This window comes from Erythrolamprus reginae, chromosome 2 (genome assembly GCF_031021105.1).
Source record: "Erythrolamprus reginae isolate rEryReg1 chromosome 2, rEryReg1.hap1, whole genome shotgun sequence".
Taxonomy (NCBI): domain Eukaryota; kingdom Metazoa; phylum Chordata; class Lepidosauria; order Squamata; family Dipsadidae; genus Erythrolamprus; species Erythrolamprus reginae.
This window is the reverse complement of record NC_091951.1, coordinates 13,882,131-13,908,620: the sequence shown is the minus strand read 5'-3', so window position 1 is coordinate 13,908,620 and position 26,490 is coordinate 13,882,131. Positions and strand designations below refer to the sequence as shown.

Below are 26,490 nucleotides of genomic sequence, written 5' to 3'. Positions count from 1 at the left end.
CATTTTTCACAGTAATCCCATGTGATGGAAGGCCATGCACTCTGTGGCGCCATCGGTCTCTGGCCGCTGTGACCAGTAGTAAAAGCTTGAGGCTTCAGCTTACACAGAAAAAGGAAAGGCAGAGAAAGAAGGTGTCCCTGCGGTTGACCCAAAATTTAGAGAGAGTGCTAGTGGCTTTGTCTTGCATAGGAAAAGGAAAGGCAGAGAAAGAAGGTGGTCCTGCGGTTGCCCACAAATTACATTGAGAGTCAGTGCTAGTGGCTTTGTCTTGCATAGAAAAGGAAAGACAGAGAAGGAAGGTGGTCCTGTGGTAGATCCAAATGTACATTACAGGTTCTCAGAACAAATCTGTGCAAAAAAATAGGTTTATTGAACACAAACTTTAGTCAAACACAAACTATACCCAAACTTTCACCATAAAAATATAACTGACTATATACATACATAACATGATGAATTTTACAACTGTCTGTGAGGGTGGTGGTGGTGGTGGTGACAAACACTCTAACCACTCACTCAGGTGGTGGCACAGCAACGTCCTCTGTGATCCACAACTGGTTCATTTTTAGAAATGTCAGTATGTCAACGTTGACTGTGGATAGGCAGATCCTTCTGTCAGTGATGACCCCTCCTGTGGTGCTGAACACACGCTCTGACAGGACGCTTGCCACAGGGCAGGCCAGCACTTCCAGGGCATAGAGGGCAAGCTCTGGCCACGTGTTCAATTTTCCTACCCAAAAATTAAAGTTGGTGGAGGCATCGCTAAGAACCATCATGCGCGTAGACAGGTATTCGTCCTCCATGTGGGTCATGTGGTGCCTTCTGCTATGGGGCATCACATCCGAGGGTGGTGCATCTATGTGGAGGTCAAATGAGGTATCATGCATATTTGCAATTTCTTCCAATGACCACCCCCCTGTGTTGCTGACAGTGTCCCCGCTGCATTGCTGACTGCGTCCTACTCTTGCTCCCACTCCGCGTGCCACCACTGGGCACTCCAGTTGCTGTGGGAACTCTTCCAATAGTGCGTCCATGAGCGCACACTTGTACTTGCCTATTCTGTGCTCCCACTCGGGCGCTGGTATGAAGGAGGTGATGCGGTCCTTATAATGGGGATCCATCAGGGCAGCCACCCAGTAACTGGCCGAGTCCAGGATGCGGGCTACCCTGGGGTCATTCTGCAGGCACTGGAGCATGTAGTGGCTCATGTGAGCCAGGCTGCCCGGAGTCAAGATGATGTTTTCATCAACAGGTCTCTCCTCCTCCTCCTCCTCCTCCTCCTCCTCTTCCTCCTGCTCCCTCCTCCAGCCACACTCCATTGGTGCCCATGAGCTGAACTGGGGGCCACCCTGCTGTAAGTCCTCCTCCTCCTCCTGCCCCAAAACTCTATGCTGGCTGGACAATGGAGTACCTGGCTGCTGTTGGCACAGCCCCCCACCCTGCGAGACATGGATTTGTTGGGAAAATGGGCCTTCCTCTGCCTGCTCCTCCTGTTCCGCCTGCCGCTCTGTTTCCTCCTGTCGCACAACCTGCATAACCTGAAGGGTTTTTTCCAGTAGGCAAACCATGGGGATGGTAGCACTGATGACGGAATTGTCAGCGCTGACCATATTGGTGACATACTGGAAGCCATTCAAGACGGAACAAATGTCCCTAATGGAGGCCCACTCATTGGGGGTAAAGTGCTGTGGGTCTGCACTTCGACTTGACCGGGGCTTTTGAAACTGGTAATCCACTATTCCTGCTGTTGCTCACACACCCTTTCAAGCATATGCAGTGTGGAATCCCACCTGGTTGGCAAATCGCAGATGAGGTGGTGGGTGGGAAGGCCAAAGTTCCTCTGCAAGGAAGATAGGCAAGCAGCAGCAGGGTGGGAACGTCGAAAGTGCACACACCCAGCAGTGCCGATATGCCTGGATAATTGGCCAGGAACATCTGCACCACCAGGTTGACCATATGAGCCATGCAAGGGATTTGCGTCAACCCTGCTCAACCCAAGGCTGCCACAAGGGTCCGCCCATTGTCACACACCACCTTCCCCGCCTTCAGGTTCAGCGGCAACAACCACTCAACTGTCTGCCCCTGGATGCCGGTCCATAGCTCCTGGGCAGTGTGTGGTCTCTCGCCCAAGCAGATGAGTTTCAGCACCACATGCTGCCATTTACCCACAGCCGTTCTGAAGTAGGCAGTTGCTGGGCTGCGCTTACTGGGTGTGGAGAAGAAGATGGGGAAGCAGAGTAGGAGCAGCCCATTTTTTCATCCTTTTATCACAAAGTGAAGGTGTTTTCGCCTTCCCCCAACCCCCAGGAGTACTCTGCAGGCCTTCCAAACCCTCTGTGAACCCCATTTTTGCAAAAAAGCCTAACCCTATTTTGTGCAAAAATGGGATGTGGGAGCAGGGCTTCTGGAGACCAAAAACTGTTGTATTCAGTGTATAAGAATGCAGCTGCAAGAGCAATCATGGGCTTCCCAAGGTATGCCCATGTTACACCAACACTCCGCAGTCTGCATTGGTTGCCGATTGGTTTCTGGTCACAATTCAAAGTGTTGGTTATGACCTATAAAGCCCTTCATGGCATCGGACCAGAATACTTCCGGGACCGCCTTCTGCTGCACGAATCCCAGTGACCAGTTAAGTACCATAGAGTTGGCCTTCTCCGGGTCCCGTCGACTAAACAATGCCGTTTGGCGGGACCCAGGGGAAGAGCCTGCTCTGTGGTGGCCCTGGCCCTCTGGAACAAACTCCCCCCAGATATCAGAGTTGCCCCCACCCTCCTTGCCTTTTGTAAGCTCCTTAAAACCCACCTCTGTCATCAAGCATGGGGGAATTGAGATATTCCCTTCCCCTAGGCTTATAAAAAATTTATGCATGGTATGATTGGTCTCTTAAATTGGGTTTTTTAAAAAAAAATTAACTTAAATATTAGATTTGCTTATATTGTTTTATTACTGTTGTTAGCTGCCCCAAGTCTGCGGAGAGGGGCGGCATACAAATTTGATTAATAAATGAATGAATGAATAAATAAATAAATAAATAAATAAATAAATAAATAAATAAGATGCACTGACATTTCCACCCTCTTGGGGGGGTATCTTATACTCCAAAAATTCAGTAATAATAATAATAATAATAATAATAATAATAATAATAATAATTTATTAGATTTGTATGCCGCCCCTCTCCGAAGACTCAGGGTGGCTCACAACAATAATAAAAAACAATGTTATAGAGAAACAAATCTAATATTAAAAAGAAGCATATAAAACCCTATCATATTTAAAACCAAACAACACATACATACCAAACATAAAATATAAAAAGCCTGGGGGAAGGTGTCTCAACTCCCCCATGCCTGGCGATATAGGTGGGTCTTGAGTAGTTTACGAAAGACAAGGAGGGTGGGGGCAGTTCTAATCTCGGGGGGGGGGGTTGATTCCAGAGGGCTGGGGTTTGCATAAACATACAAGTATTTTCTTAGAGAACTTTCTCCTGTCTCACTCAGTGGCTCAGCTCCAAACTTTGGACCCCATCTGTGACTTCTCTCCTCATTGCCATTATCCTAATTATATTGCTTGAGTTGTTGCCTTAGTGCTAATTCTCTAGAGACATTTCTGCAATATTTCAGAAGGTATGACAGAAACATATCTTCTGAAAGCCTTGAGGGCTGATGCCATGGCACTGGCAATCTCTGAGAGCATAAATGGGTCTAGACACCGAGAGAGGGAACCTGGGGAGGGTTTAGGGCTGGTGAGGAGGTTTTTCTCCTCCCTGGTTCAAAAATGAAGCCTTGGATGCATTCTGCCTGAAATAAGAAAGTTCCCAGCCATCTCTTCTTGCCATTCTTTGTTCAAACAACACATAGGACTGGAGGCTTCCTCAGGAATACAGCATGTTGATATTTCTGCTGCTTCTGTGGGTCCAAGGAGTCAGGGGGGTGCTCAGAGCCAAATGCCCTCTGATGCTGCAGAGGGATAAGATAGACCCAAAGAATCATTACAAGCTAGGAGACTTTTCAATTGATGGCATCATCTCTGCCACTCAGGCTACATTTCAAAGATTAAGTTTCAAAATATCTCCTGTGACTCCAGTACCTATGTAAGTCAATCTATGTATATCAATCTTCCTTCACTGTGTTAATAGATTTAACGATTAACAGAATTGGAAGGTCCAGTTATAGGTTATCTAGTCGAGCACACACACACCACCACCTAAGCAAGAGTACCTACACAATTTCTGACAAATGGCAGTCCAATCTTTTGTTGAAAGCTTCCACTGATGAAGTTCCCAAAACCTCTGAAGGCCACAGCTGTTCCATTGGTTGATTGCTGTCACTGTTGTAAAATTTCTTCTTATTTCTAGGTTGAATCTTTCTTTGAACAGTTTCCATCCTTTATTCCTTGTGTGGATTTTGGGTGCCTTGGAAATAGATTGACCCCTTCCTCTCTGTGGCAGCCTCTCAGATACAGGAACACTGCTATCCTGTCTCCCCTGGTCCTTCTCTTCACTAGACAATGTATGCCCAGTTCCTGTAACTGTTCTTCATATGTTTTAGTCTCCAGTCCCCTAATAATAATAATAATAAATTTATTGTCATTGTCAAAATGACGAATTGTCATTGGCAACGAAAGTCGTGTGACACCCAGAGACCAGTCCCACCATACATAAAATCAGAATAGGTAAATTTAAAAATAGAATTAAAAATAAAATGAAAAATAGAATAAAATGTCCCACCCACTACAAATTCCCCACCCTGAACCACTCAACCATCTACATGACAGACTGAGTAATATTGTCCAACAGTTCACTGATGGTGACCCTTTAGTTCGTTGTTAAGTGCGAGTATAGCTCTGGGATAAAAACTATTCAGGAAACGTGGGGTCCGAGTTCTAGTTGTTCTGTATCTTCTGCCAGAAGGCAACAGTTCAAAATGATTGTAAGCAGGGTGAGAAGAGTCTTTGAGAATGGTATGCACCTTCCTAGAACAGCGAGATGTGAAGATGTCATCCAGGGCAGGTAGTTGTAGCCCAATGATGTTCTGGACAGTTTTAATAATTCTCTGTAGAGCTTTTTTGTTCGCTACAGAGCTGCTCCCATACCAAGCTAGAATGCCGTATGTCAAGACACTCTCCTCTTCACTTTTTCTAGAGTATCGACATCTTTTTTATAATGTAGTGACCAAAAGTGGATACAGTACTGTTTCAGCAGGTTCTGATCAGTTCTGGAGAACTAGTAGCATAAATTTTGAGTAGTTCAGCAAACTGGTAAATACCACCTCTGGCTGTCCTGCCCTCATCTACTCTCTGTCTCCTGAGTCCCAGCTGATAGGAAGGAAATGGGGATTTTGCAGTAACCTTCCCCTGAAGTAGGGGGGGGGGGAATGCAGATTTTGCAGTATCCTTTCTCTGGAGTGGGGTGGGAATGGCGATTTTGCAGTACTAATCCCTATATTAAATACTGGAGAACATGAAAAATAGAGAATAATTAAAATCAGCCTGAAATCATAGACCAACAGAAAAGATATCGACAATCTCTAGAATAAGCCAAAGCTAATAATAAATAGACTCGTTGGGGCCCAAATTGAAATAAAGAATCTTAAAAGGAAATATAATGTTCAGATAGTTTATAGTTTCTTATTATTGTCATGTTAAATTGTCAAACTATTTTCCAAAGTACCTGAGGGTAGGACAAGAGGCAACAGGTGGAAACTAATCAAGGAGAGAAGCAACTTAGAATTAAGGAGAAATTTCCTGATGGTTAGAACAATTAATCAGCAGACCAGTTGCCTTCAGAAGTTGTGAATGCTCCAACACTAGAAGTTTTAAAGAAGTCCAGGGAGTTGGACTAAAAGATCTCCAAGGTCCCTTCTAACTCTGTTATTCTATTCTATTCTGTCCTGTTCTGTTCTATATGATTTTCAGAATTGCTTTCATCCCTTCAGAAGAACTCTTGGGCTAAGTCGAATTAGAAGTAGTTTTATAAAAATAGAATAAATGAAATGTTAATTTCATTGATTAATGTATTATCATTTCAGGGTAAGGTTGACACAATACTGGAAATTCCTTTCCTTCCTTTTTGCTATCCAGGAGATCAACCAGGAATCTCGTTTCTTGCCCAACATCACTCTGGGCTATAATATATATGAAAATTATTTCAATGCAGGGAAGACTTCGGACGCTTTGTTGGACCTGCTTTCAAACGGAGAGGCGAATGTCCCCAACTACAGTTGTGGGAGAGAGAGAAACACAGTGGCTGTTCTTGAAGGGGCTGAAACTGGCTTCTCTATCCAGATATCATCCATGTTGGGCACCTACAAAATCCCACAGGTGAGTCTTTGCTAGGAAGATAAATTTTAATTGTGCAGCTTTCAGTTGGAGATAGAAACATAGAAACATAGAAGTCTGACGGCAGAAAAAGACCTCATGGTCCATCTAGTCTGCCCTTATACTATTTTCTGTATTTTATCTTAGGATGGATATATGTTTATCCCAGGCATGTTTAAATTCAGTTACTGTGGATTTATCTACCATGTCTGCTGGAAGTTTGTTCCAAGCATCTACTACTCTTTCAGTAAAATAATATTTTCTCATGTTGCTTTTGATCTTTCCCCCAACTAACTTCAGATTGTGTCCCCCTTGTTCTTGTGTTCACTTTCCTATTAAAAACACTTCCTTCCTGGACCTTATTTAACTCTTTAATATATTTAAATGTTTCGATCATGTTCCCCCTTTTCCTTCTGTCCTCCAGACTATACAGATTGAGTTCATTAAGTCTTTCCTGATACGTTTTATGCTTAAGACTTTCCACCATTCTTGTAGCCCGTCTTTGGACCCGTTCAATTTTGTCAATATCTTTTTGTAGGTGAGGTCTCCAGAACTGAACACAGTATTCCAAATGTGGTCTCACCAGCATTCTATATAGCGGGATCATAATCTCCCTCTTCCTGCTTGTTATACCTCTAGCTATGCAGCCAAGCATCCTACTTGCTTTCCCTACCGCCTGACTGCACTGTTCACCCATTTTGAGACTGTCAGAAATCACTACCCCTAAATCCTTTTCTTCTGAAGTATTTGCTAACACAGAACTGCCAATGCAATACTCAGATTGAGGATTCCTTTTCCCCAAGTGCATTATTTTACATTTGGAAACATTAAACTGCAGTTTCCATTGCTTTGACCATTTATCTAGTAAAGCTAAATCATTTACCATATTACAGACGCCTCCAGGAATATCAACCCTATTGCACACTTTAGAGTCATCGGCAAATAGGCAAACCATCTGGGACAGAATTGGCATCTTAAATTTTGGCTTTTATGGCACTCAGATAAAACACCACTTTTCTTTCCTTTTCAGATCAGTTACAATTTTGTTTCCCAGATTCTGAAAGACAAAACTCACTTTCCTTTCTTCTACCCAATGCTCCCTGTTGAAGGGTTCCAGTATTCAGGGATGGTCAAGCTTCTCCTCCATTTCAGGTGGACTTTGGTTGGTCTGATTGCTCCGGACAGTGACCAGGGGCAAAACTTCATGATAACATTGACTTCAATGCTTATACAGAACAGCATTTGTACAGTTATATCACAGAGATTTTTAACCACCAGTCGCAAGATTGTCATAGATTTGCCTCCATTTCGCAACTGGAGACAAGTGAATGTCTTTCTTTATGCTGCAGAACTCGATTCAATCAATGCAGGAATAGCAATTCTAGATTGGGTACAGCAAAAAATTAAGGAACCTGCTGGAGGAAAAGTCCTGGTCACAACGGTGCTCTGGGACTTAACTTCCTATTTGACAGACCAGAGAATTCCCTTCCATTTCATGCATAGCATCTTTTCCTTTCTTTTGAAGACGAGTCATTTGATAAAGTGTGTTGGGTATAGGAAGCTTTATGTCTTCATTAAAAACTTTGCAGAGAAATCCTACATGTGTTCAGAGACCAAGGATGCCCTTTCTGTAAAAAACTGGAGTCGGTGCAAAGAAAGAGATATACTAGGGACTCTATCCCTGGAAGAGATGGGTCAGATCCTTTGCTTAGACAACTATTACATTTATGAGGCCATCTGGGCTGTTGCATGGGCTTTACACGCAGCCTATTTCTCCAGATCCAAGAGGACAAAGATGGAAAGCAGTAAGACATCGGAGTTTTCAAGGCTGAAGGCTTGGCAGGTATTTCTTTTCTAATACATGGATCTCTCCAGCAGCCGCGAATTCATTTTAGAATGGTAAAAACTGGGCAGCTAGTTTGGGGTGGAGGTGGGGAATTATTCATTCTGAATACAATAAATGAATTAATTTTCAACTTTCCATTCTTCTCCTTTTGGGATACTCTTCACTCCCTTCTTTAGTCTCCTTTTAAATTGGTTGTCAAAGAGATTCTGACAAGCCATCTTTTCTCTCAAACAAATGTCTATTAATGTCATGCTTCTCTTTTATTTATTTATTTGTTTGTTTGTTTGTTTGTTTGTTTGTTTGTTTATTTATTTATTAGAAGTATGCCGCCCCTCTCCGAAGACTCGGGGCGGCTAACAACAATAAAGAAGACAATGTAACAAATCTAATCTTAAAGAATAATCTTAAAAACACCAATTTAAGAGACCAATCATACAAACAAGCATACCATGTATAAATTCAATAAGCCTAGGGGGAAGGGAAAAATTTCAATTCCCCCATGCCTGATGACAGAGGTGGGTTTTAAGCAGCTTGCAAAAAGCAAGAAGGGTGGGGGCAACTCTGATATCTGGGGGGAGCTGGTTCCAGAGGGTCGAGGCCACCAGAGAGAAGGCTCTTCTCCTGGGTCCCGCCAAATGACATTGTTAAGTCGACGGGACCAGGAGAAGGCCAACTCTGTGGGACCTAACTGGTCCCTGGGATTCGTGCGGCAGAAGGCGGTCCCGGAGATATTCTGGTCCGGTGCCATGAAGGGCTTTATAGGTCATAACCAACACTTTGAATTGTGACCGGAAATTGATCGGCAACCAATGCAGACTGCGGAGTGTTGGTGTAACATGGGCATGCCTTGGGAAGCCCATGATTGCTCTTGCAGCTGCATTCTGCAAGATCTGAAGTTTCCGAACACTTTTCAAAGGTAGCCCCATGTAGAGAGCATTACAGTAGTCAGAATAGAGCTGGAAAGGATTTTGGAGCAGCAGTGGGTTGGTCCCACTTCTTGGAACTGGTAGCACCAGTGGCAGGAGGCACCAAAAGCACGCGCAGAGGAATCGCACATGAGAGAGAGAGAAAGAGAGAGAGCTGTCAGTGGCCAGCAGGGTGAAGGGAAGACCTTAAAAACAGCTTCCCAGCAGCCCCACGGCAGTTCTTATTGCTTTCAGCTTTGGAGAAATAAAGGTGCTGAATCATTCCTGAGTGTTGCTCATTTTTTCCCGTGTGAATCAAACAGGCAAACACCACCTCTGGCTGGCCCCCATGATGGGGTGGGAATGGGGATTTTGCATTATCCTTCCCCTGGAACTGAGTGGGAATGGAGATTTTGCAGTATCTTTCCCCTGCCATGCCCACAAAGCCACGCCCATCAAGCCACACCACATCATGCCCATCAAGCCACACCCACAGAACTGGTAGTAAAACAAATTGGATTTCACCACTTATATAAAGTGACCAGATTTTAAGATTGGGAAAGTGGGACACCATTGTGGGAAGCGGGAGGGCTAAAAGAATTCACACAAAAACTTTTGCAAACTTTTTTTTTTCTCTCTCTCTCTCTCCCTTCCTCCCTCTTTCTTACTTTCTTAATCCCTTCCTCTCTCTTTTCTCTCTCTCTCTCTCTTCCTTCCTCCTTGCCTCTTTCTTTCTCCCTCCTTCCTTCCCTCCCTCTCGCTCTCTTTCTCTCTCTCTTCCTTCCTCTCCTTTTTTCTATCACTTCCTTCCTTCCTCCCTTCCTCTCTTTGTCTCCTCTGTTCTCTTTCTCTCTCTCTCTGTCTGTCTCTCTCTTTCTTTCTCTCCCTCTCTTGCTATCTCTCTCTTTCTCTCTCTCTCTTTCTCTCTCCCTGTTATATCCGCATACAGATAAAAGCCAGCCTGGAGCAGTTGTCAATTCTTTATTGTAGTTAAAAACAGGTAACAGACATCATCAGAAGAAAGAGCAACAGGCTGGTCTAACTGACTGCTTATATACATGTAACCCAGCCCCACCTAGCTCACTAGCCAATCAGCTTACAGTATCATTCCACACACCAATTATGGGTAGTTACAAACCCTGATTGTCCTCAGGACACAACACCCCTTCCCACCTGGTTAGTACACACAAAATCCTCTAGATATATGGGTCGCTTGCGTGACCTTAGAGAACGGTGAAGTTCAACCTCTGGTGAGGGAACTGGTGAGGGAACTGATGGTTCTGTTTCTCTAGGCACGGATTTTGATTGTGCTTCTGTGTGACTTTCATGATTGTGATGATTTCGGTATCAGCCCTGGATGTTGATTTCCCCTGGAGGGGGTAATCTCTATGTAATCGGGTAATGCAATGCTGGTTGGTTGGACAGGTGGTACTTGTAATGCTGGTGTAATGGCTTCTAAAGTTCGACGGCGTAGTTGATCTATGTGCCGTCACCAGATCCTTCCATCCCCTAGCTGGACCCTATAAGAATAAGGTCCAAGTTACATCCAAAATGCAACCTAGCTCCCAATGTTGTTCTCCCCCCCCCCCATAATTCCTAGCATATACTGGATCTCTTTGGGCAAATACTCTCATACATTTTGGTGGTTCCTTATCTATGTCAGGAGTATATGTAGGGTGAATCCGATCTAATCTCGTACGCGGACGCCGGCCCATAAGAACCTCTGCTGGGCTCCTGCCTGTGGTAGGGCAGGGAGTTGAATGTTGCGTAATTAAATAAAGGTTCACCTTACTTTTCCAATCCAGTCCTTTAAGGCGGCCTAAGGCCTCTTTTGTGGACTGCACAGCCCTCTCCGCCCGGCCATTACTTCTCGAATGCCAAGGGGCTGTTAACGTTTGCCTAATTCCCAAGGTGGCTAAAAATACTTGGAATTGTGCAGATGTAAACTGCGGTCCATTATCGGTCACCAACTGATCGAGTAACCCATGTGTGGAGAAGTGTCGCGATAGGATATTGATTACACTCTCCGATGTCGTAGACTGTAAGATATCTACTTCCACCCAGCCTGAATAAGCATCTACCAATACCATAAATTGATGCCCATGGAAAGGGCCGGCCAGGTCAAGATGGACTCTAGACCATGGTCCTCTAGGTAATTCCCACTGCCTTGGGTGTGTCTCCGGAGGCATAGGTCTGGAGTTCTGACACTCCCTACAGCGCTCTACCCACGTCTGAATGGCTTTATCTAACCCCGGCCACCAGACATAACTACGAGCCAAGGCCTTCATCCGGGCAATGCCTGGATGGCATTCATGGAGTAGGCTTAAAACTGTGTCCTGTAAGGATGGGGGAACAATGACTCTTGATCCCCACAGCAAGCACCCTCTATGTGTAGATAACTCGCTTTGCCTTGTCTGGAATGGTCTAAATTCACTAGGTATGGTTTCCGTGGGCCACCCCCGTTTCACCCAATCAATGATTTGTGAAATAGTATTATCCGTAGATGAGTGGGCTGCTATGTTGGCTGCAGACAGTGAGTTACTAAGTTCCTCTATCAGGAGGACCTGTGACGTTGGTGATGGGTCCATAACTGGTATTGGTAGAGGGCAACGGCTAAGGGCATCTGCGTGTGCCATGTTCTTCCCAGGCCGATATTGCAATTGATAATTATAGGCCGCTAGAAATTCTATCCATCTAATCATCCTGGGGGATGTGAATTGCGGGGATTCCTTAGTACCCACTAAAATACCCAATAACGGTTTATGATCCGTTTGCAGGACAAAGGGTCTGCCATATAAATAGTCGTGAAACCTTTTAACAGATGCGACAAGGGCCAAGGCCTCCTTGTCCGTCTGACTATAATTTCTCTCGGTGGCCTGCGAGCCATTAGGTAATTGATGGCTAAGCATGGCACCTATACCATAAGGGGAAGCATCTGCCGCGAGTATCAATGGCCACTGATCATTATATTGAATAAGAACTGCATCGGACATCAATAGGTCCTTAACTGCCTTAAATGAAGCCTGCTCCACATTTCCCCAAACCCATGGCCTATCGTTTCCCAATAGCCGATGTAAGGGTTCTGCTATCTACCTTGCCTTGTGTGGCAAGAAGGTGTTATAAAAGTTAAGGAGGCCTAAAAAGTCCTGTAATTCAGGCTTATTGACAGGTGCAGGTGCCTGTTTAATAGTTGATACCTTGGCCTGTGTTGGATGAATGCCGGCAGCATCAATAGTGTTTTTAATAGGAAAGTGAACACAAGAACAAGGGGACACAATCTGAAGTTAGTTGGGGGAAAGATCAAAAGCAACATGAGAAAATATTATTTTACTGAAAGAGTAGTAGATCCTTGGAACAAACTTCCAGCAGACGTGGTAGATAAATCCACAGTAACTGAATTTAAACATGCCTGGGATAAACATATATCCATCCTAAGATAAAATACAGAAAATAGTATAAGGGCAGACTAGATGGACCATGAGGTCTTTTTCTGCCGTCAGACTTCTATGTTTCTATGTTTCTATGTTTCTATCAATAGTATAACCTAAGAAATCAACACGGGGAACTCCTATTTGACATTTACTACATTTTAGTCGCAAGCCTGCCTTCCTAAAACACGATAGAACGCCCCTCACTCGTGTAAGAAGTTGTTGTTGTGAGGCGGCTGATATAAAGATGTCATCGAAATAGGGAGTTACCCCAGGTAATCCATATAACAGCCTCTCAATGATATTCTGGAACAGGCCAGGAGCCACACTCACGCCAAACTGGAGATGGCGACAACGAAATGCGCCCTGATGGGTGACCAACGTTTCAGCTTCCGCGGTGGCATCATCCACCAAGAGCTGTTGGTACGCTTGCGCCATATCGAATTTGGCAAAAACTGACCCTTGACCCAGGGAGTGAAATAATTGCTGTACTACCGGTACCGGGTAAGGGTTAGAACTGAGGGCATGATTTAGTGTTGCCTTATAATCTCCACATAAGCGGAGAGATCCATCAGGTTTAACAGGAATTACTAGTGGTGTTTCCCATTTTGCGTAATCGGTGGGCTCTAAAACCCCTTGCTGGATCAACTTGTCCAACTCTGCATCTACCTTTTTTCGTAGCGCAAAAGGCACTTGTCTAGGTTTTAATCTAATAGGGGGCACTTTTGGATCCAAGTTAAGAGATATTGGTGTTCCCACATAGCAACCCAAGCTATTGCTGAATACATCTGAGAACTCATCAAATATACATGAATATACATCAGAGGCGTCTGAATGAACTCCTGATACAAACAAACCTAATTTGGTAAACCAGTCCCTCCCCAATAACGATGGTAGGGGATTAGTTACAATTATCAATGGGAGAATCCCAGAAAATGTTCCCTTTTTTACATGGAATTTTCCCTCCCCTTTGGTTGGAATTAGGTTTCCTTGATAATCCCTCAGTTTCACACTTGTTGGATCCAGCTTAACTTTAGATAGGTCCACGACCAGGTGGGCAAGTGTGTCCCAGGAAATCAAACTCCTGGCAGACCCAGTGTCTACTTCCATTTCTAGGAATGACCCTTCAATAGTTACAACCATTGAAATTTTCTTAGTCCCACCTCCAGCTGCTAGAAATACTTCCTCCTCTCCGTTGCACAATTCCTGATCCGTTTCCGTGGCGAAACAATCACTTCATTGTCCCTACAGATGTTGTTGCGTGTGACGTGAAGGTGTAACACGCCTGGCGGTTTGGTTAGATGTTGAGTGGCAGACTCTAGATAGATGCCCCTTTCTTCCGCAGCTGTAGCAGGTTGCAGTACAGAACTGACACGAAGAGCGAAGATGTAGGTCTCTACAGCTGAAACACGGTGGGTAGTTTGATTGTCGCACCGATGTAATCCTCTGCTTGGTTCCAAAGTTTGATGTGCGATGGCAGTTGGTGGTGGTATGTAGGCGGGCAACTGTTTCACCATAATTTGTGTTGTCTATAAGGGGGTAAGTTGTCGCATAGATGCTTGTTTGTGGAAGAGTTTTTTTCGTTTCCGGAATACGTCGTTGTATATCCGCGGAAGAGTGAAGTGACATCTCTGCAGCACAGGCATCGTCACTAGCTATAGCTAGTGTAAGTTTAGGGTGGGCCAAGAGGCGGCGCTGAAGTTGGAGATCTCGCACCCCACAAACGAATTGTTCTAATAGCGAACGTTCTAAATTTTCGAAGTCACAGTCTTTTGCTGTGTCACGGAGGGCAGCCACGTATTGTGTAATTGATTCTCCCTCAGCTTGGATGCGGCGTCTAAAATGGAAACGACTTAAAATAAAGGACGGAGCTGGTGCATAGTGTCTCTTAAGTTTGTCCATCAGTTCTTCCCATGGAACTTCGTAAACCACCTGTGGTGCTACAAGAGCGCGTGCTATACGAAACATGGTTTTGCCACAAGCATTTAAGAAACAAGCAATGCGGCGAGCTTCTGATAATTCCCTAAGATCTTGTGCCTTTAGATAACATTTAAAACGGTCCAAAAAACTTTCCCAAGTATCACTACTAGGGTCAAATGTGTCAAAAGGCACAAGAAATGAACTTGGGCTTGCCATATTAATAACTAATCCTCTTAGTATACACAAGTGGCTTTTAGTAACAATAGTAGCACAACCCAGGTGGCTCCAAAGGGGAAAAAAAGAATAAATAATTAAGAAATGGAAAAAAAACCAAAATCCTTCCTGAGCTGTCAGACAGCTGAGTCCTTTGGCGGCAATGCAGACGGCCCCACAAAATTTCCAGCAGTCACAGGAGCAGAACAATGATTCTTTGGGAGGTCCCCCCCCCCCGGCCATCAAATGCAGCTGTAGACAAAAAACTCCGGTAGTAACACAGAAAAAAAAAGGGAAAAAACCTCAATTAGAAACAGCTGAGACCTTGAGTGCTAGCAGCAGCAGCGTGGGAGGCAACAACGGCTGCTAAAAGAACTGAACTTGGAATCTTCTTCTCCAGTAGTAGCAATGATTGCATGCAGGCTTAAGATAGCTCTCTCAACCCCCCCACTGCAGATGGTTTGTCGCAAACTTAGCAATAGAAATGTCCAAAAAAAACCCCGGCTCAATAACAACAGAGCCGAAGAAGAAAAGAGTAACCCAAAAAGGAGAAGAAGAAAAAAAAACACAGTGGTGACTAAGCAGGAATCCTGGTTACCTTAAGTCCATAAAACACTTTTCCCATCCTCGTCGCCAAATGTTATATCCGCATACAGGTAAAAGCCAGCCTGGAGCAGTTGTCAGTTCTTTATTCTAGTTAAAAACAGGTAACAGACATCATCAGAAGAAAGAGCAACAGGCTGGTCTAACTGACTGCTTATATACCTGTAACCCAGCCCCGCCTAGCTCACTAGCCAATCAGCTTACAGTATCGTTCCACACCCCAATTATGGGTAGTTACAAACCCTGATTGTCCTCAGGACACAACACTCCCCCTCTCTATTTTTTCTCTCTCTCTTGCTCTCTCTCTTTCTCTGTCTCTCTCTCTCTCTCTCTCTCTTTCTCTCTCTTTCTCTCTCTCTCTCTCTTGCTCTCTCTCTATCTATCTCTCTCTCTCTTGCTATCTCTCTCTTTCTCTCTCCATCTCTCTCTTTCTCTCTCATACACCACATACAGGGGGCAAAGTAGGAGCAGGAGGGCACCGGTGGCAGCCGCACCAGGCAGTAGCCACAGGGCAGAGGTGGGGTGGTCGGCTGCAAGCGAGAGCTCAAAGGCAGAGGCACCGGTGGCTGGATGTGCTGGTGCTGTGCTGGGCATGAGCACGGGGCTCACCAGCATGTATGGTGTCCAGCAACATGTCCAGCTGCTGCCGTTGGTGCCTCCACCCTGGAGCTCCCGCTCACAGCCGATCACCCCACTGCCACCCCATGGCTACTGCATGGTGCCGCTGCTGCCAGCACCCTCCTGCTCCTACTTCAACCCCTGCTTGGCGGCGGCACCTTCACTGCCTGCCCCACTGCCCTGCACCCGCCAGAGCTGCCCGCGCCCCGCTGTCCCTGCAGGCCCACCTTGGGCCCGAACCCTTCCTGCTGCCCGAGAGCTGCAAAGCTCACCTGCCACCACCAGGCCCCAAAACTCACCTGCCGCCACCACCAGGGGAGCTCCAGCCAGGCGTGGTGCTGCAGCTGTGGTAGAGGCTGCCTCCAAAGCCAATGGGCGGAAGCTCAGCACCTCCCTGGAAGGGCTGTATGCACGTTTGCTCCAAACCTTTTGTAAATTTTGCCAGGCTTCAGGACTGGGGGGGGCAGCTCCAAAATCGGGACATTTTTGAACCACCGTGAGATGTGGGGAAAATCATTCAAAAGCAGGACTGTCCCGCTGAAGGTGGGATGTCTGGTCACCTTACACTTATAGGGATTCCAGATGCAGTATTATATTTTTCCATGGGAGTAACTACATAATCCAGAAACCATTCAAATATTAAGGAATAGAATTCAAATATTGATAGATTGTCTCCTGAACTCTTGGAAAAATGAATCTGAGACCTTCGTTATTTTCTTGTCCCACAAATAATTCTTTTCCATAGATATCTAAACATTCCCATTTTCTCTTCCATTACAGCTTCATCCCTTCCTTGAAAACCTTGAGATTTACAATGCATCGATAAATGGAGTGTTTCTGGATGAGAAAGGAGATCTTACAGCAGATCTAGTCATTGTAACCTCGCTGTTTCACAACAAGTCTGTTAAAAAGTTCCTGATTGGCACCCTAGAAAAACAGGGATCCCTGGATTTCACATTTATGGTCCATCTGAAGGGTATGACACTGATGGATCAGCTGAACAAGGTGTGGAAAAACCTTTTTCAGTATTTGTGATTCTCTTGCCAACAGGATTGTTTTGGGGGGATAAAGAGGGGTTTTAAATATTTTAACAGAGTTGGAAGGGACCTGTATAGGTCATATAGTCCAACCCCCTACCCAAGCAGGAGAATCTACCCCATTTCATCAACATCCCCCAAAATTAGCAACAATGTTTTGTTGAGATATTAAATTCTCTGTGAGAAATATATTCTTACCAATACAGAAAAACATTTGTAGCTCAGAATTGAAATGAAGGGTTCTTGGTGCTCTCTGAACTTTGCAGTTTTCTTGTGAACATTTCATTACCCAAACTAGGCAACATCATCAGAGCACCTAGTTGGGTAATGAAACTTCTGCAAGAAAGCAAGAGAGCTCAGAAAGCACCAAGGACCCGTCAATATAACCTTAACAATTTAAGGAAATTATTCACTATCTTTCTCCGAAGAGAAATAGGTTAGAGTTAGGTTACTCTCGAATTCATTTCCTCAAAGGGAAAATAATCCATTAAACTTTACCTTGAACATTTGAACTTGTACATTTAGTATCCAAATTACCTTGTACAGAAATGTACAAAACAAATTGAAAAGAAGCAATGGAAGCAAAAAAGTAAATTGCTGAAGTCTTTACATAGTTTTTCACTGCTCACAGTCACTCATACCCTCATCACCTCTACTACTGTAATGCTCTCTATATGGGGCTACCTTTGAAAAGTGTTCGGAAACTTCAGATCATGCAGAATGCAGCTGCAAGAGCAATCATGGGCTTTCCCAAATATGTCCATGTTACACCAACACTCCGCAGTCTGCATTAGTTGCCAATCAGCTTCCGGTCACAATTCAAATGTTGGTTATGACCTATAAAGCCCTTCATGGCACCGGATCAGATTATTTATTTATTATTTATTTATTATTTAGATTTGTATGCCGCCCTCTCCGAAGACTCGGGGCGGCTCTGTGCAGTCAGGCGGTAGGGAAAGCAAGTAGGATGCTTGGCTGCATAGCTAGAGGTATAACAAGCAGGAAGAGGGAGATTATGATCCCGCTATATAGAATGCTGGTGAGACCACATTTGGAATACTGTGTTCAGTTCTGGAGACCTCACCTACAAAAAGATATTGACAAAATTGAACAGGTCCAAAGACGGGCTACAAGAATGGTGGAAGGTCTTAAGCATAAAACGTATCAGGAAAGACTTAATGAACTCAATCTGTATAGTCTGGAGCAGCGTTTCCCAACCAGTGTGCCGCGGCACACTAGTGTGCCGCGAGACATGGTCAGGTGTGCCGCCAAACTCCTAGGGCAGCTCCAGCTGGGCGGGGCGCTGCCGGTGCGGCTACTGCCCGATGCCGCTGTTGCTGGCGCTCTCCTGCTGGGCCCCAAAGAAGGAAGGCGGGGGGAAAAAGGAGTACTTCATTCTTCACACCGGCAGCAAGAGGAGGAGGGCGCCATCAGCAGATGCACCAGGTAGTAGCCGGGGGATGGCGGTGGCAAGAGCTCCAGGGCGGAGGCACCAGCAGCGCCCCACCCAGCTGGAGCTTCCCTGGTGGGGGCGGCAACCAATGTCCTTTGGGGCCCGGGGGGAGGGCAGTGGGAGCAGGAGGGTGCCAGGCCGCGTACGCCTGCACCAGCGCACCCCAAAATGCCCCCGCACACCCTTTTCCAAGGGCGCACCTGAAGCCACGGCCGCCCCCCCTGCGCCTCTAGTCCCCTCGCGCCCCTGGCCACTTGCCGCTGCCTTCACTGAAAGTGCTTTTGTCCCGGGCTCTCAGCGAGGGGGCTGCAGGAGAGGAGGCAAAGGCGATCTCTCTCGTTCTCCGGAGACTGGTGAAAGTGATTTTCAATGTCGGGGGCGTGGGCCGGCGTGCGCTCTCCCCCTCCCCCTGCCACATTCAAAGTAAGCCGGCATAGGGGTGGGGAGAGAGCGCATGCCGGCCCGCGCCCCCGACATTGAAAATCACTTTCGCCAGCCACCAAAGAACGAGAGAGATCGCCTTTGCCTCCTCTCCTGCAGCCCCCTCGCTGAGAGCCCGGGACAAAAGCACTTTCGCCGAAGGCAGCGGCGAGTGGCCAGGGGCGCGAGGGGACTAGAGGCGCAGGGGGGCGGCCGCGGCTTTGGGGGCGCCCTTGGAAAAATCACTTTTGCTAGCCTCCTGAGAACAAGAGAGTGAGAGCGACAGAGCAAGATAGAAAGTGAGAAAGAGAGAGAGAGACAAAGAGGGGGTTGAGAAAGAGATAGCAAGAGAGAGAGAATGAGAGAACGTGTGAGAGATAAAACAAGAGAAAGTGAGAGAGAGAAAGGGGGGAGAGAAAGAGATAGCAAGAGAGAGAACGAGAGAAAGAAAACAAGAGAGAAAGAGAGAAATCAAGAGAGAGAGAAAGAAAACAATAGAGGGAAAGTGAGAAAAAGAGAGAAGAGCAAGAGGGGGAGAGATAGAGACAGAGGGGGAGAGATAAAGAGAGAGAAAGAAAGAAAGAGAGATGAGAGAGGAAGGAAGAGAGTGAGAGAGAGGAAGAAGGCAAGAGAGAAAGAAAGAGAAAGAAAGATGAGTGAGGAAGGAAGAGAATGAGAGAGAGAGAGAGAGAGAAAAGCAAGAAAGAGATAGCAAGAGAGAGAGAGAGCAAGGGAGAGAGGAAGACATAGAGGGAGGGAAGGAGGACGAGAGGAAGCAAAAAAGAGAGGAAGAAAGAAAGAAAGAGGGATGGAGAGAGAAAGAAGGGAAGAAAGAGAATGAGGGAGGGAGAAATAGAGCGAAAGTGAGGGAGAGATTTTTTTTTGTCCAAACTTTTCTTTAGCCCCCCCCCCCCCCCCCCCGTTCAATGTTCCCCAGGATTTTGAAAATATGAATAATGTGCCGCGGCTCAAAAAAGGTTGGGAAACACTGGTCTGGAGGACAGAAGGAAAAGGGGGAACATGATCGAAACATTTAAATATATTAAAGGGTTAAATAAGGTCCAGGAGGGAAGTGTTTTTAATAGGAAAGTGAACACAAGAACAAGGGGACACAATCTGAAGTTAGTTGGGGGTAAGATCAAAAGCAACATGAGAAAATATTATTTTACTGAAAGAGTAGTAGATCCTTGGAACAAACTTCCAGCAGACGTGGCAGATAAATCCACAGTAACTGAATTTAAACATGCCTGGGATAAACATATATCCATCCTAAGATAAAATACAGAAAATAGTATAAGGGCAGACTAGATGGACCATGAGATCTTTTTCTGCCATCAGACTTCTATGTTTCTATGTTTCTATGTTTCTATCTCAGGGACCGCCTTCTGCTGCTCGAATCCCAGCGACCAGTTAGGTCCCACAGAGTGGGTCTGCTCCGGGTCCCGTCAACTAAACAATGCCGCTTTGCGGGACCCAGGGGAAGAGCCTTCTCTGTGGCAGCCCCGGCCCTCTGGAACCAACTCCCCTCAGAAATTAGAATTGCCCCCACCCTCCTTGCTTTTCGTAAGCTACTTAAAGCCCACCTCTGCCAGCAGGCATGGGGGAATTAAGATATTCTTTTCCCCTAAGCCTTTACAATTTTATGCATGGTATGTCTGTATGTATGTTTGGTTTTTATATTAATGGGTTTTTAATCGTTTTTAGTATTGGATTATTATTGTACGCTGTCTTATTATTGCTGTTAGCCGCCCCGAGTCTCCAGAGAGGGGCGGCATACAAATCCAATAAATAAATAAATAATAGATTTCAAATTTACTAAAGCTAAGCCTTGAACTGCAGATCACCAACCCCTGTCTCTTTTCACCATTTCTGAAAATTAAATCATAAATCATTTTCTGGATGGTCTTTCTCCCTGTCTGCTCAGCCCCTGCCTCCTTCCAGGTGCACAGAAAGCTGCCATCCTGGGTTCATGAAGGTGCCTCAGGAAGGGAAGCCCATCTGCTGCTTTGACTGTCTTTTATGTCCTGAAGGAACCATATCCACCATGGAAGGTGAGTGGCATCAGAAGATGCTGTCTATACATGGGAGAGAAGTGTCTGGTTTCCTCAGAAAAATAGATGGCCTTTCAGAAGAATCAAAATTGCAAGGAACAGTTAAGCTCAAGAGAATGTTAGTTTCAGGGGTGGGATTCAGCCGGTTCGGAGCAGTTCGGGCAAACCGGATATTAATTTACATCCAGTTCGCCAAACTGGTAATTGCAAGGACTAGTTGACCCTGCCCGTCCAATCCCACCCCTCCCAGGAGTCTCCACTTTGGATGTGAGTTAAGCCCATGTGGAGGCTGAGGGAGAAGAGAATTGGCCTTTTGGGAGTTATAGAAGTCCAAAAATGGGCCAGTTTCTGGCTGCTGGAGAGTCTGTTTTCATCCTCCTGGAGGCTGGAGCAAAGTCTCTGGAGTCTGGGGAGAGTGAAAAATGGGCCTACTGGAAGTACCAGAAATTTGGAATCAGGACTGTTTCCGGCCTCCAGAGGGCCTCTAAAGCCTGAGGAAGGCCATTTTCACCCTCCTAGTGGCTTGAAGAAAGGCCCCAGAGCCTGGGGAGGGCAAAAACACCCTTTCATCACCATGATGCAGGAGACCAAGTGGGCCACACCCCCATGACCACATCCACCTAGACTCTGGGCAGAGAACCAGTTGCTAAAAAATTTCAATCCCATCCCTGGTTAGTTTGTTTATTTCAGGAGACCAAACTAAACTTCCCAAACAGCTGTCAGTCACCCTAAATTTGAAGAGGATCAAAGCTTTCTATAAAACAAGAAGCTTTAAGGTAAACGTTACTCTTGCTCTTTTTCAGACACAGAGCAATGCAGCACATGTCCAGCAAATCAACATCCAAACAACAACCGAGATAGCTGTGTCCCCAAGACCAAGACATTTCTATCCTATCGAGAAAAATTGGGAATCATCTTAACTTCCATTGCCTTGTTCCTCTCTTTAATTACATGTTTTGTATTAGGGATTTTCTTTAAATTCCAAGAAACTCCCATAGTCAAAGCCAACAATCGTGATCTCTCTTATGTCCTCCTTGTTTGTCTCCTGCTTTCCTTCTTCACCCCATTCTTGTTCATTGGTCAGCCAAGGAAAGTCACCTGCCTTCTACGACAAACAGCATTCAGCATCATCTTCTCTGCTGCCATTTCTTCTGTCTTGGCCAAAACCATCACAGTAGTGCTAGCCTTCTGGGCCACAAAACCAGGGAATAATGTGCAGAGATGGCTGGGAAAAAGTTTGGCCAACTCTATTATCCTTTCTTGCTCTGGTCTTCAAGTTCTTCTCTGCATCATCTGGTTGGGCACTTTCCCACCCTTCCCTGAGTCTGACATGCACTCACAATCAAGAGAAATCATTCTACAGTGCAATGAAGGCTCTGTCACCATGTTTTATGGGGCCCTTGGTTATATGGGCTTCCTGTCTGCCATTTGCTTCACATTGGCTTTCCTGGCTAGGAATCTGCCTGGGGCTTTCAACGAAGCCAAGCTGATCACCTTCAGCATGCTAGTCTTCTGCAGTGTCTGGGTGTCTTTTGTGCCCACTTACTTGAGCACTAAAGGGAGGTACATGGTTGCCGTGCAGGTCTTTTCCATCTTATCCTCCAATGCAGGACTTCTGGGCTGCATCTTCATGCCCAAATGTTTCATTATTTTCCTAAGACCAGATCTGAATACAAAGGAATATATAATGTCAAAATAAAATAGAAACATGAGTTTTCATAAAAAATCTTCCAAAATTTCAGTTAAACATTCTGGTAAACAACGCTTAACATTTTTATGCCCCATCTCCCAAAGAAAAACATGCCTCCAGAAAGTCCTTGACCTTTCAGTAAACCTGCCCCAGGCAGCACCAATTCCATCTTAGCCAACATAGGTGCCCAAACATGAAAATAGTCTTCGGAGAGGGGCGGCATACAAATCTAATAAATAAATAAATAAATAAATAAAATAAGTTTTCATATTGTGAGTCCTATTCCCTATCAAATTGCCTCATGAGTGTTCTGTCGAGCTCTCTGGTAGAATCCTCCCAAAAATTCACAGGCACAAATTTCAGACACACACACACGTTTGAAAAGTCAAAACAATGTTCTTTATAATGAAAATTCACTTAAACCAAGCCCTCTTTTGGTATAGCAAAGAGCACTTGTCTCCAAACAAACCGGTAATTTGTACAAGTCCCTTATCAGTTCTGTGATACTTAGCTTGCAGCTGTGAGGCAATTCACAGTCCTTCTTCTTTCACAAAGTGAAACACACTTTGCCCTGGTTTAGTTCCAAAGCGGGGGGAAATCAGCACACAAAATATCCAAGTCAGTAAAGCAGTCAGAAACACAACGATCAGATAATCCTCCACAATGGTCAAACCCACAGGATGCTCTTTATATCAGCCTCACTAATTACCACAGCCCCACCCAACCACAGCCTCATTTTCTTTGATAATAATCTCTCAGTTGTTGTTGCCTATGCATTGCTCTCTGCATGCGTGGCTGTATCATTAACTCTTGTTCTGAATCTAAGGAGGAGCTAGATAATTGATCTCCTTCTGAGCTGTCTGCCGCACTCTCCTCCTCCCTGTCACTCATGTCTTCTTGGTCAGAGGAGCCTTCATCAGCAGATTCCACCGGGGGCAAAACAGGCCTGCAGCATGTGGATGTCTCCCCCACATCCACAGTCCTTGGGGCAGGAGCTGGGCCAGAGCTAACCACAACACCTCCCAAAGAAAAACATGCCTCCAGAAAGTCCTTGCCCTTTCAGTAAACCTGTCCCAGGCAGCACCAATTCCATTTTAGCCAACATAGGTGCCCAAACATGGAAATAAGTTTTCATATTGTGAGTCCTATTCCCTATCAAATGGCCTCATGAGTATGTAGCAAATTTCTATCCAGCATGCTGCCTATGTGCAACTGAATCATGCTATGATCTCATCATAGCAATATACTAGTGAATATTTGTTAGTGTGCATGGCGTGACTACTATTTTGAGACAACCCAGGAGCAAAATACAGTACACAGTGGTTTGACTTACAAACAGTGGTTATATACAAGGCATAGCTACATGCATACACATGATAGGCACATACAAGAGAAGCAATCAATCTGCAACTCTACACTGAGAACTACAGTGGAGATTGAACATGACAAGGAGATAGATACATAAGGAGACAAAGAGATGCCCTCTCATGGCCTCCCTTATATAGACAGCGTCTTAAAGTGGCAGTAACCCTGCTGACTCATTGCATCAGCATTTCAGTTTACAACCATACATCAGCTGGTCAGCTATTAAATATCATTTCTCTGACAATATTCCTTCTAACTCTGAATTTTTATATCAACAAACACCTAGAAGCAAACAAAGTAATAACCAAAAAGCCAACATGGGTTTGTCAAAAATGCTTACAGCTTTAACTTCTTTGCAGTTCGATGTCACTTCAAGGCAAATGATTTTAAAACCCTGCTGTTCTGTTCGGGTCGTATGTGACCCGAAGCCAAGTTTGAGTCCCTGTAAAAAATTTTCCCTGCATATCTGAAACTTGAAATTTCATGTAGTTTCATCATTTCAGGGGTTCTCTCTATGAGAATTTTTTTTGGGGGGTGGGGGGCTTAGTTTTTGCTGGGCAAAAAAAGTTACAAATCTTATGTTCCTGGGTCACCCTGACCCGGACCGAAAACTCTTCATTTGCAGTGCTTATGTTTGGTCTTTTTGAAAGCTTTGTTCACTTGGAAAGTAGTCTGAACATTTCTGCACACAATGATATGAAAATTGAAATGAAAAAAGTAAATCTTATTGGTTTATTTTGCGGATATAATGCACGCCCCCCCCATTTTTGTGAAAAATTTTTCAATTTATGGATAGTTTTGCTTGCAAAATGCATTATATTTTACTAAAGTTGGTGTGGGATTGGTAGCTTGAACATTTCTGAATATAAGAAAAATATAAAGGAACTGAAAAAAATGATTCTTATTGGTTTTTTAACATCAGAAATAAGCCCCCCTCCTTGGCTGCTTGCAACCATTTTCACTTTTTATTTTTTTATGCTCCAAATCCGAAATATTCTTTAAAATCTTAGGCATTCATTTACTCAATTTAACAATGCTGATCATCAAAAAATATTTTTGGGGTGGTGGCTAATTGTTTTCTGGGCAAAAAAAAATCATAACTTTGAATCTGTTTCTGTTCGTATGTGACCGGACCAAAAATATTTTTTTTAGGTACTTGAATTTGATCTTTTTGAAAACTTTTTCAACTGGAAAACTAGTTTGAACATTTATGAACATAATGATATGAAAATTGAACTGGAAAAATTGAGACTTATATTTTTATTTTGATCAAAAATCCCCTCCCCCCATCCTTTTTTAATTTCGTGTCAATTTCTATTTTTTAAGGCTACAAATCCCTAAGGAATTTTCCCCCAAAAGGTTTGATATACTAAATTGAACATTTCTGAATATAAGAAAAATATAAATGAACTGAAAAAAATGGTTCTTATTGGTTTATTTTTGCCACAAAAGGGCCACCCCCCCTCGGCCTTGCTGTGTGCCATTATTGTCACTGTTTATACATATTTGTCTAGAAATATTTGGAATATCCTTTTGAAAATCAACCACATTGTAGCCAGAGAACTAATTTTATGAAACAAATCCATTTTACTAAAAAAAAGTATGTAAGTTTGAAATTAACAGCATAATTTTTATATAAATTGAAATAATTGAGGCATACTTTATGTGCAAAATAAACCAATATGCATCAATTTTTCCAGTTCAATTTTCATATCATTATGTTCAGAAATGTTCAAGCTACCAATCCCACACCAACTTTAGTAAAATAGAATGTATTTTGCTAGCAAAACTATCCATAAAGTGAAGACTATTTAAAAAAAACGGGGGGAACGTGCATTTCATCAACAAAATAAACCAATATGCATCAATTTTTCCAGTTCAATTTTCATATCATTATGTTCAGAAATGTTCAAGCTGCCAATCCCATATCAACTTTAGTAAAATAGAATGCATTTTGCAAGCAAAACTATCCATAAATTGAAAAAAAATTCACAAAAACAGGGGGGGCGTGCATTATATCCGCAAAATAAACCAATAAGATTTACTTTTTTCATTTCAATTTTCATATCATTGTGTGCAGAAATGTTCAGACTACTTTCCAAGTGAAAAAAGCTTTCAAAAAGACCAAACATAAGCACTGCAAATGAAGAGTTTTCGGTCCGGGTCAGGGTGACCCGGGAACATAAGATTTGTTACTTTTCTTAAACAGAACAGGAGGGTTAAGTAATTGGGTGTGGGATTTCAACATCCTTCAATGGAAGAGGTTGTAGAGTGGGGATGTGCTTGAACAAGGCTTCAAAACCATGATACATGCCTCAATAAAAGACATTCTCTGCTGGAGGATTTTTGCTCGGGATCTCGGTGAGTTGATTCATATGCTTAAATGATAAATGGACTTCCAATTAGGTTGAGTTTCCCAGACTCTGTTGATGCTTAGTTCCAGAGAGAAAAATAACTCCCTTTTCCTTGCCGTTCAAATCTGCTTGTTGCTGTGTGTGTTTTTATCAATAAAGAGTTTACAATGAAATAAGGGACTTTTGAGTCGGTGGGTTCACTCTGAGGGCCGTGCAGAGAACGATAACATATATCAATGAGGTTTGGCACTTTACAAAAATTCTCT

The 26,490-nt window shown here is 44.3% G+C and overlaps 1 protein-coding gene across 1 annotated transcript; it reads left to right on the top strand.

Annotated features, from left to right (window-relative positions):
* The first annotated feature begins 3,631 nt into the window (after positions 1-3,631).
* LOC139159149 (vomeronasal type-2 receptor 26-like) lies at positions 3,632-22,514 on the top strand. The gene is made up of 6 exons (XM_070736500.1): positions 3,632-3,748; positions 6,085-6,324; positions 7,352-8,164; positions 16,635-16,834; positions 20,682-20,815; positions 21,619-22,514. The coding sequence occupies exons 1-6, from the start codon at positions 3,632-3,634 to the stop codon at positions 22,512-22,514; spliced, it is 2,400 nt and encodes a 799-aa protein (XP_070592601.1).
* Positions 22,515-26,490: the final 3,976 nt, after the last annotated feature.

Coding starts and splice junctions, on each gene's coding strand:
- LOC139159149 (XM_070736500.1), top strand. CDS start 3,632: ATGACAGAAACATATCTTCTGAAAGCCTTGAGGGCTGATGCCATGGCA. Junction 6,325..7,351: donor GCACCTACAAAATCCCACAG/GTGAGTCTTTGC, acceptor TTTCCTTTTCAG/ATCAGTTACAATTTTGTTTC. Junction 8,165..16,634: donor CAAGGCTGAAGGCTTGGCAG/GTATTTCTTTTC, acceptor CTTCCATTACAG/CTTCATCCCTTCCTTGAAAA.